The 15,254-nt window shown below is 63.3% G+C and overlaps 1 protein-coding gene across 10 annotated transcripts in view; it reads left to right on the forward strand.

Moving 5' to 3' along the window:
- Positions 1-1,197: 1,197 nt before the first annotated feature.
- CACNA1B (calcium voltage-gated channel subunit alpha1 B) overlaps positions 1,198-15,254 on the forward strand; it is a 174,984-nt gene continuing 160,927 nt past the window's right edge. For 8 of the 10 annotated variants that reach the window (XM_047700142.1, XM_047700141.1, XM_047700144.1 and 5 more), the window contains exons 1-3: positions 1,201-1,599; positions 2,560-2,665; positions 6,138-6,277. In XM_047700142.1, the coding sequence (XP_047556098.1) occupies positions 1,319-1,599; positions 2,560-2,665; positions 6,138-6,277 (527 nt within the window). In that variant the 5' untranslated portion in view covers positions 1,201-1,318. Of the gene's footprint in view, positions 1,600-2,559; positions 2,666-6,137; positions 6,278-15,254 lie in introns of all 10 variants that reach the window. The other 2 variants (XR_007122284.1, XM_047700145.1) reach the window with 2 other exon arrangements.

The raw sequence follows: 15,254 nt of genomic DNA on the forward strand, positions 1-15,254 counted from the left end.
ATCACACTCAGACAGACGGATCGCCCCTGGGCCTCTGCGCTCCATGCTGGTCTCCCTTTGCACGTCTCACTTCTCTACAACATTCAGACGAATTCCTAACAGAGGTCTTCCTGACTCAGTGCCACCTGCCATCCTTGTTCCGTTCTCATGGCACTCACTGCCACCGGGTGCTGCCTGCAGGTTTGATCTGCTCTCCTGTACAGGTGAAGGGGACAGCATGTGACACTGGCTTTATCCCCTCACTCACCAGGAGTGATTCCAGGAGGCTTCTTACCTGTATGTCACAAGGACCCAAATGAACAAATTGTGTGTGTGTGGCTAGTGTCTGTCATTCCTTGTGTAAGAATGTGAGCTCCCTGCAGGCAGAGCTGGGAGCCTCGTGCCTGGCATCTAACAGGGGTTTAGTGGAGTCTCTGAATAGATAAACGGTGGATGGGTGGATGGGTGGATGGGTGGATAGCACACAGCAGGCTCGCTTCAGCTTTTATTGAATGGATGGTGGAACGAAGCAATCTCTCGGCTGAGATGTTGGAACCCCTTCAGTGCGTGTTGACAGGAAGGTCTAGGATATGACTGAGGGCTGAGGGGCCCCAGGACAGAGCTGTGCATCCTGAAAACCCAAGCCCAGGAGTTGAGAACATGGTTTGTGAGGATGTCCAAGACTCTGAAAGGATGGCAGGAGAGGGCCCAGAGCCAGCATCTTGGAGCCACTGGTCCGCAGCAAGGGGAGTGAGGTGTGGAAAGAAGCATGGGGAGCCGAGGGTCTAATTCTCCGCCGTTTGGGCTGGAGCTTCGCATGGCCGGTGACGTCTCCAGCTCCTGGGGTCAGAGGAGGGGTCCATTGGGGCCGCTCAGCTCAGCGGCGGTCCGTCGAGGACTCCCAGCCCCGCCCGGCTCCCGGGCGCCCCTGCCGGGTTCGGCATCCAGCCAGGGCCCGGCCGGGCACGAGACGGGACGCGCGGACGGCGCACGCTCCCCGGCTGGGCTCAGCCCCGAGGCCCGGGGGCCGAGGCGCAGCCCAGAGCGCTGGCGGCCGGGACCGGCCGCGGGGGACAGGGCGGGGGCGGCCAACTGGGGGCGGGGCGGGTGGCGGTCTGGCGGGCGGGGCGAGCGCAGATTGGCCGGGCGCCGCCACGTGACCGGCCCCTTATAGGGCGTGGTGCGGGCGGCGGAGTCGGGTGCGGCGGCGGGGCCGGGCGAGGTCCGGTGCGGGTCCCGCGGCTCAGCTGCTTCTCCGCTCCGAGCGCCTGGCTGGTGCGCCCCGCGCCCTCCCTGCCGGGGCCGCCGGGCCGGGGGATGCGCGCGGCGCCCGGGAGCCATGGTCCGCTTCGGGGACGAGCTGGGCAGCCGCTATGGGGGCGCCGGTGGAGAGCGGGCTCGGGGCGGCGGGGCGGGCGGCCCGGGCGGCCCGGGCCCGGGGGGGCTGCAGCCGGGCCAGCGGGTCCTCTACAAGCAGTCGATCGCGCAGCGCGCGCGGACCATGGCGCTGTACAACCCCATCCCGGTCAAGCAGAACTGCTTCACCGTCAACCGCTCGCTCTTCGTCTTCAGCGAAGACAACGTCGTCCGCAAATACGCCAAGCGCATCACCGAGTGGCCATATCCTGCCGGGGGCCGGGCCGCGCGGGGGCCGGGGGACCGTCCGAGGTCGAGGGGACGGGGACCCGGCGCGCGGCCGGCGTCCGCGCCCGGGCGGGTCTGGGAGGGGCGGCCTGGGCGGGGGTGGCGGGGGGTGGGGGGGAGGCCGGGGCTGGGGCGGGTCCCGTGCGGCGCCCAGTGGCCATCTTCCCCGGGGTCGGGAGGAGGGTGCGACCTGGGGAGAGGCTGATCCTGGACGCGGCTCTCGGCGAGGAGGGGGCGGGGCGGGGCTCCGGGACCCTCCGCGCGCCGCGTGTGCGTGTGTTTGAGTGTGTGTGTGCGCGCGCGCGCGCGTGCCGTCGTGGTGGCGGCGGCTGCGGGAGCGGGATGGACACTGGGCGGAGCCCCCTGTCCCCGGACTCGTCCGTCACTCCCTTGGTGTGGGTGCAGAGCGCGCGGCCCGCCTGGAGGGCACCCGGGGGCGAATCCGCGTCTGTGTAGGTGTGAGCACCGTGTGGACGCGAGCCGGGGCGCGTGCCTGGCTGCAGGTGCTGGCGTGTGTGCGGGCATTACAGGAACCCGGTGCTGCGCGTGCGTGCGTTCGGGGCTCCGGGGACATGTCGGTGCGAGTGCCCGTGGAGGTGCATGTGGCTGCGTGCCTCTGGGCGGGGGTGTGCGCCTGCGCGGGGTCCTTCCTCCAGCCCCTCGGGTCGTGGGAGCCGCGCGGTGCGGGGCGGGGGCGCTGTCCGCGGTGCTGACGGCCGCCGGGCTGCGCCGAGGGGCTGCCGCCCGGACCGCAGAGGCTCCGCCTGGAGGCGGCCCCCGAGGGGAGGGCGGGAAGGGTGGGGAGGGCTTCCGACCGGTGGGTCTCAGCCCCTCCGGAGGGGGCCGGGCGCTGGCGGCGGCACGGCGCGCTGGGGGCTCGGCCTTCTCGCCTCCCCTCCCCCTTGGCGCCTCCCGGCCGCTCCTTAACCCACGCACTCCGTTTGAGTACATGATCTTGGCCACCATCATCGCCAACTGTATCGTGCTGGCGCTGGAGCAGCACCTCCCTGACGGGGACAAGACGCCCATGTCCGAGCGCCTGGTGAGTGTGGTGGCGGCGCGGGCCTGAGGGCGGGGCTGTGGGGGGTGGCAGCAGCCTGTCTGGTTCCGCGGCCCGCTAGGATCTGGGGCTCCGTTCAGCGTCCTCCGGCTGGGTGATCTCTTCTTCGCGGAGGAAGAGCAGAGAACTCAGGCGTCTGACACCTCCCTCGGGGCTAGAGGACTGGGGTAGCCCGCTCCGCCGCTGATGGGAAGCGTGGCCCGAGAGAGACCGCGTTAGCCAGCAGCTGTCTGCCCTGGGCCGCTAGCCGCCCGGGACCTCAGATGGGCTGTTCAGTTCCGCGACCTTATGCCGGATCCAAGAAACCAAGTGAAAGCTAGGGTGGGGGAGGGGCATTCGTAAAGGCCCAGGGAAATGTCAGGTCTGGGAGCACCCGCCTTTCTGGCTGCCCACCCTTTCCTGCAGGGCTGGGATCGTCTTTGGTCCCTGTGGTGTGGTCTTGGGTCTAGGGACTGTCCACCTGTCCTTCAGAGTTGTCTTTCTTGGCTCTCCTTGGAATCCCTTCGCCATGCCCCCTCCCCCCATGGGAAGCGTTCTTCCCAAACAATCTAAATCATTTTCACCCATTCCTGTCAAGACCTCCGCAGATCCCTGTGGAGTCCCTGTCGCACATGACAGTCAGAACTCCAGGGCAGGGTCTCTGGAGGGGCAGAGGGTGATCTGGACCAGTGAGCCTCATTTCAAAGGTGAGACTATGTCCCCTAGCCCCCAGTCTTTCCTCCTGACCTGATCCCTTTGCCTGGGCTCCGTGTAGGCTCTTAGGCCTGAGGGCAGGGAGAAGAGCAGGGGCAGGGGCCTGGAGAGGGGGTCTGAGGCCCTGCCTGAGAGCTGCTAGAGGTCCTAAAGTCCCTGAGAGACAGCGCAGCCTCCCCTAGGGGCACTGGGCATGGAGAGGAGAATCACTCTTTCCTTGTACCCTGGCAAGCAATTGGTCCTCTCCACAGTTTCTTTCCCTAACTTTGGTGGAGATAGACAGGAGGTGCTACTGGGACAGTTCAGTGCTTAGCCCTGAAATCCCCCTCCCGGCCATCACAGGCCCAGGGCTGGAGAAGGGAAGACAGAGGAAGGCTGTTTGGGGGTGCTCACACTTGGGCAAGGCACCAAAAGAAGGCAAGGAAGTGGACAGCCAGGGAATGGGAGGCTTCTGCAGGCCAAGGGTTTGGGTTGTGCGAGAGGAGGGGTGTGAGGGCAGCTCAGCTGTGCCGCCAGACACGAGTGGGTGTGGTCCTTGTGGGTGCCTCTTGCCTCCTATGGAGCCAGACAGGGGTGGCTGGCTTCCTGTGGGCCCCTTGTGCAGGCTGGTGTTGTGCTTGTGGTGAGCGTCTGTTCTGAAGGCTGGAGAAGAGAAAGCGAGAGCAGGGAAACTCTGCCAGGCCCCAGGGTGTGGCCATACCTCCAGGGAAGTCTGGCAGGGGTAGGGCCAGAAGGAAACGGGCCAAGAGTTGGTGGGGGTCGGGGGGCAGGGAGGCTGGTGTACAGTGGTCAGTCTTAGGCTTGTCCCTGCTGGGTGGCAGGCTTGAGTGGGCCAGCCAGACATCTGGGCAAGTCTGAGCTCCTGCCTCCAGGTGAGGGAAGGTTTGCTTTGTGTTGGGGGTGGGGGTTGGGGCTATGGGGAAGACAAGCAGAATGTGCCCAGCTTGGGTCTGGTCTAGAGGCATGAGGAGCCCTTGCTGACCCTAGCCCTGTGTGCAGACATAGGCCTTCAGACCCTTAGTGGAGAGAAAGCTGGAACACAGAGCAGGGCCTGGAGAGGAGGCTTGCTGGGGTAAGAGGCTAGGTGATGCAGGTGCTTCCTTGTTTTTCAGCCTGGACTGGGATGGGGCCTCTACAGCTCCCCATCTCTGGGGGCTCTGGCTCCCAGCACCCATCCCCTGTCTGAGCAGCTCGTAGCCAGAACCCCTAGCTGGCAGTCCCATTCTACCATCCACCAAGGCCCCAGCTGTCTCTCCGCCCAACCCTCCCCAAGCCGCTCCTCAAGAGTGGGGCTGGGGGAAGAGCAGTGATGAGAGAGTCTGGGGTGGGGCCGCACGGCATCTCCCAGCTCTTGCCTGCTCTTTTGTGTGGCCAGAAGCTTTCTGTTAGGATGTGTTTGCTCAAGCCAAGCTGTTTCCTGGGCCAGATGTCAGCAGCCCCGTTTCCTTGAGGACAGGGGACCCTCCAGAACTAAACTAGACTTAAAGCTTCCGGGTGATTATTCCTGTCATGAGTCAGCATCTGGGTAGCAGGACGGCAGGGCTGAGCCATGATGGACACTGGGCTGATGGGGCCCCTCAGGGAGGTCACTTCTGCCATGCACAGCTGGGAAGTTCCCAGGCAGAAGGGACACCAGGACAGACGGGGAGAGCTCTTGAGGACCAGGCTTCTTGGGGGAGGAAGGCACAGGCCACAGGCCCTCAGTGGGAGCTGAGAGCGGCTGCTGGGAGCCAATCTGGCCCTCCCCCCGCCCCTGTAGCCCCATGGTGGCCAGTCCTCGGACCCCGCAACCCTGGCCCCTCTCAGGCAGGGCTGAGCTGCTGTCTGAAGGGCAGTCCCTGTGGTGGCTCCCGGAGGGCAGACCCTTCCCCTGCCCAGTCCATCTGCTCTTTGCAACAGCGGCCCTGGTGCACAGGTGTCTGAAGTTAGTGCTCAGGCTATTTCTCATGCTGACCGTCCAAGTGCAGCCCCTTGCTCCAGTTCCCTGGGGCCCCTGTGCACCAAGGTTCTCTCGCCTTCCCCATGTGAGTGATGCCCGGGCCACTGACCACACTGGCTGTGCCTGTGTCCATGGGGCACTCTCCTTCTGGAACCCTGTGTTTCCCACCTGGCTCAGCACCAGAGGGGGCCGGCCCCAGTGCATGCTCTTGGTGGAGAGACAAGACTGCTTTGCTCACCCTGTTCCCTCCACCTGGAGCTCCTTTCCTTGCTGCCTGCCTGGATGTCTTGCCCTCCAGAGTTTCCCTGAGGCTGGGCTGTAGTTGCCCCACCAAGATCTGAATGTGTGTGTTGTGATTAGCACGAGCTGTGTGCTGAATGAATAAGCGGGTCCTGGGCTGCTCTCTAGGGAGCTGGGACTTTATCCAGGCAACTTCGGCAATGGTTGGAGCCCGGAATCAGACCCAGATCACCTCTGGGTTTGAGAACAGCTCTGTTTCCAATGAACTGTGAGTCTGCAGCCCAGTTCCTTGACCTCCCTGTGTCTGTTTCCCTTAGAGCGGTGGATTGCCGCTGGGTGGATTGCATAGCCCACAAGTGCTGTCAGCGGGGCTTCCCCTGCTGCAGGGCCTCCCAGGACCCTTCCCCGTTTCCTGTTAGGACAGCAGGGCAGGGGAGCAAATGACAGAAGTGCCTGGTCGGGGAAGTGTGGCTGGCAAGGCCGAGCGGAGGTGCGGAGCTGGGGTGGCGTGTTTGGTGCGGCTGCCGCCCTGGGCCTGCCGAGCTCGCGGGCGGTCGCGACCCTCTCTCCGCTTCTCCTCAGGACGACACGGAGCCCTATTTCATTGGCATCTTCTGCTTTGAGGCGGGGATCAAGATCATAGCTCTGGGCTTTGTCTTCCACAAGGGCTCCTACCTGCGGAACGGCTGGAACGTCATGGACTTCGTGGTGGTTCTCACCGGGTAGGCGGCCGGGGTGGGCTGTGCCCTTGCGGGGGGGCTGGGGCTTGGGCAGCAACGTCCATGCCGGGCCGTGGTGCATGCGAGGCAACGCAGGATTGCCAGCCCGTGTGGGCTGGGGCTGTTGCCCTGTGTGTGGTGATCTCGGCTGAAGGGCGGCTCCCCGGTTCCCGCTCAGGTGTAGCCGCTCCCGAGCAGAGCCACGGGTGGGCTAGGCCACCGGCATGCTGTGGGGGTGGGGGCTTGAGGCTCTCCCTCGGCTCAGCTGGTTCCCACCGAGGAGCTCCCGGCAGGCGCTCGGTGCCCCGCTCGCCTGAGCTTGTCAGCCCGTTTCCTCGGTTCCCGGCTCTGGGACGGTGCTCAGTCAGCGTGTCCTGCCCACCGCTTTCCTCCTCAAGTGGACCCTGGTCATGACCGCTTTGGGGTTCCCAAAGCTGCCCAGGAGGTCTAGAGGTTGACCTGGGGACGGGCTGGGGGCCGGGGTGCAGGCAGAACGCCCTCACCTTTCGGGGTCTCAGTCTCTATGTCTGCCTGGTGGGCCCCTCCTCTGGCCAGCAGGCTGAGGGCCGGAGCTGAGGCCTTGCTGCTTCTGCACTGGGCGCGGGGAGCGGGGAAGTGCTTGGGGAATTTGCTCCAGAGGACCTGTTTGCACAGCCCAGGCCCCAGGGGCCCCAGCCCAGGCCAGGGACGGCAGTCTCTTCTTTCCTGGGGCCTCAGTGTCCCTGGAGAGGCTCAGCCCAGATCAGAGAGGAGGGAGCAGGCCCCGCTGTGGCCCAGAACTGTCCTTCCCAAGGATCGTGATCGTGCCCAGGATCTCCATCTTTGTGCTGTCTGCCCAGTGACCCCCTAACCTGCCTTGGTGTGGGTGAGCACACGTGCGGAGGTGGTTTGGGCAGAAGGCACAGGTGGGAGGAGGTGACCATGAGAGCCTGGGTCTGGGGCTCAAGCTTCACAGGCTCCCGGCAGGTGAGAAGACACAGACTCCGCTGAAGAGCCTCTGGGCTCCCGGGCCAGGCTCTTAGGGTGCCTGCCCTATCCCGGGGGGCCCGCTTCCCTGTTTGTACAGCTGCTCATGGCTCGGCCTGAGTTCTGTGCTGGCGCTGGGCTGGCCTCCCACCTGGCGGGTGTCTCCTAGAGGGACGTCGGGCTTGTCCCAGGCCCCTCTTGCCTTGTGCCTTCCCTCGGGGCCAGAGCCTGTGGCCCTCACCACCCTTTTGCTGGCACCGATGGGACGGGCGCCTCTGAATTCCAGATGAATGGGTTTTATGCACAACTCTCAGATTTCCATTCCATGTTTCATGATGACTAAGAAGGGAGGGGAGTGGGGACCCTTCTCCGGGGAGTTGTGGGGTTCCAGCAGCAGACACAGAGGCACTCCCTGTTCCGGGCGGGTGTGGTGTTAGGGCGGCATTTACCAAAAGCCCCTGAGGCCTTGTGGAGACTGGGAGCCACCCACGTGCCCCCCATCCTCGGAGGGCAGGGCGCTCACGCCCCCCCACACCCCCATCCCCCGCAGGCACTGGGGAGGGTGGCCAGGAGTGTCGCTGCTGTTTACATTGCTCCCTCTCTTGAGGTGTGAGTCCCTGAGGACAGGAATGGTGTCTTATTTTTCAGGGTGTCCCCAGAGCCTAGCTTGGGGCGGGTCCCCAGGAGAGGTCAGACAGTGTCTGCTGAATTGACTAACGGGTTCCTGAGGTGGCGGGTGCTTGGGGCTCGGCCCTGCCTCCCAGGAGGCGATCTTTGATGCTGAGGGCTTGGGCTTCGGGGGACAAGGCAGGGAGGCAGAGGAGCCCCCACTCACCCCGTGGCAGGACCCCTGGTCTTCTGATAAGCTCGTCCTGATGGGGGTCCAGAAAGCTGGCCCCTTAGTGAGGGCTGGGAGAGACCTTCTGAGGGGAGAGCACTCCGGGCTGCCCTCCTTGGCCTGTGACACGCAAGAGAAGAGAATGTGCCCATCTTCCTGGAGGCCCCAGGGAGAGGATCCCACAGGTCCTGAGACCTTAATGCCGGCCCCTGACCCTACTCTGGGGATCCCTCCATCTGTCCTCGTCTCTTCCCTCTCCCTGATCGTCCCTTACTTCTCTCCTGCCCTTTGTCGTCCACCACCCCCAACCCCGCCTCTCTGCCTCTCTGTCCCTCCTTCCCTCCTTCTCCCCCACTTGCCTGGTCCTGTCTCCGTATTTCTGATCCTTTCTCTCTCCTTTGTCCTCTCTGTCTCTGGTTCTTCCCTTTCAGTCTTTCTCGCCGACTTTCTCTTTTCGGCCTCGTTCTGTCTCTCTTTTGGGATGCAGAGTGTCTACTCTCTGTGTCTACAGGAGGAGGGCTTGGTGTCCAGGCTCCTGTCTCTGCACAGAGTCCCCAGAGGTGGCTGTAGGCGGGGAGGGGACCCCAGGTGGGGAGGGGCTCCCACGTGGGCCTGGAGTCCGCAGGGGACCTGCTCTCTTGCTCCTGCTCACAGCTCATGGGGACGAGGGGACCTAGGTGTGTGCGTGGGTGTCTGTGGTAGGAGGAGGCCCCTGGCCCGTCTCGGTGTGCGTGCTAGTGGGGGTGGGGGGGCAGGGAGTCGCTGGATCTAGCCCCTCCCGAGCGGCAGTCCCCGCGTAGCCGTGGGAGGGGCATTACTTCTCATTACTTTGTTGTTTTTAATTAGGGTTTACTTAATTGGTGCTCAGAGGGCTGGAGGCCCATGGCGGGGAGGGGAAGGACTCTGGCTGGGAGGCCGTGTTGCTTGGTGAAGCCCAACTTGTCCCTCGAGACCCGCTGGGATCCCTGTGCTCCTGAGGCTGGTGTGGGGGTCATGGGAGGAGCCCCCAGGCTGGGATGGGGACTCCACCCCTGCCTCAGGGAACCTTCTTTCCCTCAGATACTCACCTGTAAACCAAGCCTGGGTTCACCCTTGGCACTGGGGTCCCGGCATCTAGTCCTGGCTTCATGGGAATGAGCTGAGGGGGTGTCCTGCCTACAGTCTGTCGTCTGCCCTCTTGTCCAGGCGTCTGTCACTGGAGCGGCCCTCTTTTGAGGGCATCATTTGCTAACCACTCATCACTTATTTATGCAAAGTTTGCTGAGCCTCTGCTGGGTGCTGGGGACACAGCGGTGAACCAGATCATAGAGCCTCTGCCCCATGGGCTGCTTTCTGGGGGGCACGGTCTCTGCGGCCCTACCCGGTTTCGTCTTAGTGTGAACAGTCTTCCTCAATTGTCACCCTTCTTTTACGTGTGAGGTTCCATTGTGCCATCCCCCGCCCTGGCCCTAAATCTAGGCTCCATAAGGACAGGTCTTGACTGGCCACTTCCTGGCTATGTCTCCGTGCCTGGGGTATGGAGATCAGTCTGTGAACAGAAACCCCCTGCTTCAGTCCCCACAGGGAAGAGCAGTAAGGAGTGTGGCATGTGGGCTGGGAGGCTGCCGTGTGGGATGCTCAGAGAAGTCCTCCATGATGAGTTTGGAAGGACAAGGGATGAGCCACCTAGACGCTCAGGAGGCTGTGGCTGGAGGTGCCAGTGCAGGACACAGGGGTCCTGATGGTCTCCTGAGTCTAAGACGAGACAGGATTCCTGGGGAAGCGCCCATTTGAGCCCCGGGCCCCGAGTCTGTAGGTGGGGACTGGCCAGCGAGGTGTGTGGAGAGAGAAGTGGGTGGTGTTTCTGGGAGGAAGAGCCCTTCTTGAACGGAAGCAAGAGGCGGCTGGCAGCTGAGTGAGCCTGGTGCTCGGTTGCCGAGGACTGGCTGGGAGGGGCTCTCGCAGGGACGGAGAGGGGCGCGGGGTGAGCCTCTGGGGGCAGCTCTACTTTCCAGGGAGTTTTGTGGCAAAGCAAGGCAGAAAGCTGGGGCAGTGGCCAGAGGGAGATGAGGGCAGGAGGAGGACTACGGCCTGGGCACTATCCCAGAGGCGAGGACGAGTGGAGGCTGTAGACGGGAAGTGCTGGAGAGCCGTCCTAGGCGGGTGAGGGGAAGTGGGATCCAGAACCCTGGGCTCCGTGTCTGTTGGCCTCTAAGCTGGAGGCAGGGGAGGCACTGGTGGGTGAGCAGGCAGGGCTGGTGCCCAAGGACAGGGGAGATGGAGAGGGAGAGAATGAAGGGGAGGGAGGGAGGATGGCTCTCCTTGGCCGGCATCCAGCGTCCCCTCTGCCTGGGCGTCCATCTCGGCGCACGTTCCCTCCTCCACTCGGTGTCTGGCCGTCTGTGCCTTCACTCACTTGGACGGTCCTTGCCAAATGCGTTAGTTGTTGGGGACGTGGTGGTGACACAGAGGCTGCCTTCTCCGGGGGGGACCGTGAGCAAACGGTGTGTGCCACGCGGGATGGGGCCACGCAGGCCGCAGGTGGGACACAGAAGTCCAGGAGAGCCTGTGGATGAGGCTTGTCCTTTCGTGGGGGTTGGGCAGGTCCCTAAGCAGAGGGGCAGGCATGAGGAGTGGGACTCAGGGAACTGGGAGGAGGGTGGAGGAGGAGAAGGTGCACGAGGCCCCAGGGGCTCTGGCGGGCTCGGAGAGCAGGGCTGGTGCTGGGGTGCAGGGCTGGACCTGAGGGCTTGGTAACCCTGGGGGATAAGGAGGGGCCGTGACGGGATGGAGCTGGAGGGAGCACTGGTCTGCTGGATTGCCCACAGGAAGCCCTCTGGCCCCTCCCTAGTGTGGCGTCCGCGTCCCAGCTCGCCTGTGTCTGACTTCCGGATGCTGTCTCTTGTCACTGTCTCCCCCTCCCAACCCCCTCAGAATCCCCACCCCCACCTGGTCCTGAGGGGTTGGTTCCAGCTGGCAGTCAGGACAGAGGCAGGGTGAGGTCCCCGCAGACCCCAGGGACATCTTCCTGCTCGAAGAGAACCCAGAGTCCCCAAGCCCTGAGTGTCCCTGCTCCCGTCATGGCCTCAGCCTAGTGCTTTCCTTCCTGGTCCTAGGGGACAGCGGAGAAATGTGTCCCAGCTCAGGCAGTTGGCTTCTCTAGGGGACATTTCCAACCACAGCTTCTCATTTTACTTCAAATTAAACTGGGATTTCTTTCCAGGACATGTAATTAGAGCTCAGGGTCCTGCCTCCCTGGACTGGGCCTCCTGTGGGAAGAAGAGAGGGGGGAGCAGGCAGCATTGTGTAGGGAGGAAGTTTGGTCCTGGGCCACCCTTGGCCGCTGGGAAGCCTGCTGCTTTGTTTGGTTGGGGTGTGGACAGGCCTGCGTCCTGGTGCTGAGGAGGCCTGGTGGACAGCAGCGGGGAAGGTGTGAGAGAGTGCTCTGGGGAGCCAAGTCCAGAGGACACCTGCCCTGGGCCCAGAGGGTCCAGCAAGTATGGGCCATGGCGAGCTGTGTGTGTGTCCCACTGTGGGGACCAGGGAGCTGGGTCTCCCTGCGGATGACAAGTGACTTCACACCTGAGTATGGAGTGACCCTGTGTCTGGGTTTGAGATGACAGAAGACACCACGTCAAGTGCCCAGCAGCACTGGGTTTGGACCTGGGCTGCCCCCACTGTGTGTGTGTGTGTGTGAGCTCTAGACGCAAGAGCAGGGTTCCGCTCAGCCGTTAGAGTTAGCCCCATATGGGGTCTTCCTCCTGTGACTGTGATCCTACTGGGGGGGGATCTCTGTGCCTGGTCAGGTCAGGGGCTGCTGGGGGGGGGTCTCTGTGGCTGGTCAGGTTGGGGGCTGCTGGGGGGGGTCTCTATGGCTGGTCAGGTTGGGGGCTGCTGGGGGGGGTCTCTGTGGCTGGTCAGGTCAGGGGCTGCTGGACTTTCTCTCCTCATTCCCACCTGATGCTAGAAACGACTTCCTCAGTGTGTAGTTGGGACAAGGGGAGGGGGGCTGAATTCTAACAAGTGGCCCATGGAGCAGCAGAGGGGGGCTGTCAGGACCAATATTATTTGGGGCTGAAGTGTTAGTCCCTCAAGGCAGTGTCCGGGGGTTCGCAGGCCCACCTGGAGCTGTGGTGTTGTTGATAAGCCCGTTCCCAGAGTGGGCTGGGGGAGGGTGGGGCAGAGGGGCCATGGGCCCAGCCCCCCAGGAGCCTCCCTTCAGACAGTGGCCTCCTCCTGGCTCTGCTGGTCCCTAGGGACAGACCCGGGCCCCTGCTGGATTATGTAACCTGAGGGCGGTGGGTGGGTGGGATCCCAGCCTCCTTTGGCAGCACGGGGCGGGCGCCTGCCCTGGTATTTATAGAGGACCAGCCCCTCCCCTCTGTGGGCTGCCTCTCCATGTCTCCTCTTTCCTAGTCCCCCTCCCCCTTCTTCTTCTGTTTTAGGAAGCAGCCAGAGCCAGGCCCCTCCTGAGCACTGCCTGCAGAGCCCCCTACTCGTGCCTCATGTTCAGGGGCATGGCTGAGGAAGAGCCCTGTCCTTCAGCCCCGAGGGCTGGGTGATCCTGGGTGGGGCAGGGGATCCAGATTGCCCAGCCTCCAGGGCTGAGCTGGGCCATGGGCCCCTGACCCCAGGATTCAGGCTGTGGTCCTGGGGTGTCCGGAAAGTTGGCCGGGGCTAGGCATGCCTATGAGTAGTGGGGGTTGGGGGGGGTTTCTGGGCAGGAGCCTCAGGTCAGTGTGCAGATGCTTGGGAGGGCTCTGTACAGCTTGGGGACAACTCTTCCTTGCCAGCTAGTCCAGCAGCCCGGAGGGAATATAGGCTCAGGCCATACACCTGCAACCAGGGGGCCCAGAGCAGAGAAGGAGCCCCAGGCTCCGATGTGGCCGACGACTTCCTGGGCAGCTGACGTCTGAGCTGGAAGGAGAGTGGGGAGTCGGGCAGTGACACCTTCCAGTTTCATTCTTAGTGAGCCTTGAAGCCTTGGGGGTCAGACTCGGGACCCTGCCCCCAGGGCTCACCAAGTTCTTTGGTGAGGGGATGGAGGGAGGTAGATGGGGCAGCCTGGAGGTATCAGTCCAGTTTTGGCTAGTGAGAGGGGGATGGGGTGCTGGATGGCGGCACCCATCTGGGAAGGGAGGGGACACAGCCAGGTTGGGGCTGGGCTAGGGGCTGGGGTGTGCCCACTCTCTGGTCCCACGTGCGGTCTGCCTGGCGCCCTGAGCTGTTGGGGGGCTTGGGGGGAGGCACTCAGCTGTCAAGTTTGCTCCCTGTCTTGGATCTGGGGCTGGTAGGCTGAAGAGGCATGGCCAGAGTTCTGAGATGCCAACATTTAAGAAGAAGGAGCTTTGGAGCGCTGGGGTGGCTCAAGTGGTTAAGCGTCTGACTCTTGGTTTCACCTCTGGTCTTGATGTCAGGGTCCGCAGTTTAAGCCTCTCATCGGGCTCCACACTGGGCATGGAGCTTTAAACAAGAGAAGAGGGAGGAGGAGGAGGAACTTCACATGAAAATCCATGTTTCTGTCTGGTTTGGGAGAGTCCCAGCAGCTTCTGTTCCCTTGGGTTCCTGCGGGTCTGCCCCCACTCTTGGGGTGGGCTCACCTGAGCTGGTCTGTGGCCTCCTCTCCAGGCTCAACCCTCAGGCCTCTGGGAGCGATGCTCCAGCCCACGGTGTCACTGTCCTGCCCACCTCCACAGACCTGGCTGGTGCACCTGCAGAGGACACAGGAGGTCAGAGGCCATGGAGGTTAGGCTCATGGCTGGTGAGGGCGGGGACCTGCACACCTGGCTGGTGGTGGAGCCCAAGCCTGGACTCTCCCTCCCTCCCACCCCCCTCTCACACGGTGAGCTCAGAGCTGCAAATTCACACAGAGGTGAGAAGGGTTGCTAATGGTTGCTAATGTCTTGTTCCTGGGCCTGGAGCCAGGGGCCACATAGTCTGATGGAGGGACATGTTCAACAGCTGTGCTCCCCAACCCTACCTGGCTCCTGGGCCCTTCTTGGGCTGTGTCTGTGGAGGGACCCCTGGGATGAGCAGGGCTGGGCTCTTCAGGACCCTGTGCCTCCTCCCCTGCCTGGGCCAGCCCCCCACCCTCATCTGCAGTCAGACGGACCTAGACCCCTGTGGTTCCCAGCTGGTGCCCTGGGCCTCCTGTCACTCACCCTGTAGCCCCTCACTGCTGCCCCACTTCGCTCCTCCGTTCCCTAGTTCTGTGTCTCAGCTGCCTCCCTGGGGAGGCCACTCTAGGAACTCCCAGCATGCAGGCCAATGGCACCCTCTCCCCAGAGAACAAGAGCCTGTGTCTGGTTTCCTGGCTGCGGGGTGGGGGGCCCTTGTGGCCTCTTGCCGTCTCCCACCCTCTCCTCCACCCTCTGGCCTCTCCATCCTTCTCTTGCCCCAAGAGGCTCCCTGCCCAGGGCTCTGTGATAAAGCCATCTCTCCACACGCAGGTGTGTTCCCTCGAAGGGCTGTGTGCTCGTCAGCTTAGGCTGCCGTAATGAATCCCAGACACCTGCTGGAGACTGGAGGTCCGAGGTCGGGTGCTGACACGGCTGGTTGTGGCCAGCACTGTCTTCCCAGCTTGTGGCCAGTTGACCTCTCGCTGAGTCCTTGTGCACGCAGAGAGAGGTCTCTGGTGTCTCTTCCTATTTTTATAGGACAGTCCTACAGAACTAGGACCCACCTTATGACCTTATTTAACCTTTTTACCTTCAAATACAGTCAGGTGAGGAATTAGGGCTTCAACACAGGAATTTGGTGGGAGGAGGACACAATGGAGCCTACAGCACACTGTGCTCAGACCCCAGGCTTGCCTGCACAAGCCTCTCTGTCTGTTGCCATCGCCACTGTGCCCCGTTCCGAATGTGCTCGCCCGGTGCTGTGGGGCTGAAACCCAGCTGGAAGAGCAGGAGCCCCCGTGACCCCCGCGGGCACAGGGTGGCATTGTGACTGATGCCAGGCGTCTGTCTGCTGCGGCTGGTGTTTGTGGCTGAGCACTGTCCTGCCCGCTCTTCCTGCTGTGGGCCCTTTCTCCTCCCTCTGCCCTAACAAAGCCCCAGCCCAGCAGGACCCAGGAGCACTGAGCGCTGGGTCAAGGCAGGAGCTCCCCAACCTGGCCCCCGGGCAGGGGGTGGGGGTGGATTCTGCTGATGTGGCAGGAGGTAGAAGGTCCCCTGGGTGTGCCACGGCCTCCTGTCA

This window comes from Lutra lutra, chromosome 13 (genome assembly GCF_902655055.1).
Source record: "Lutra lutra chromosome 13, mLutLut1.2, whole genome shotgun sequence".
NCBI lineage: Eukaryota > Metazoa > Chordata > Mammalia > Carnivora > Mustelidae > Lutra > Lutra lutra.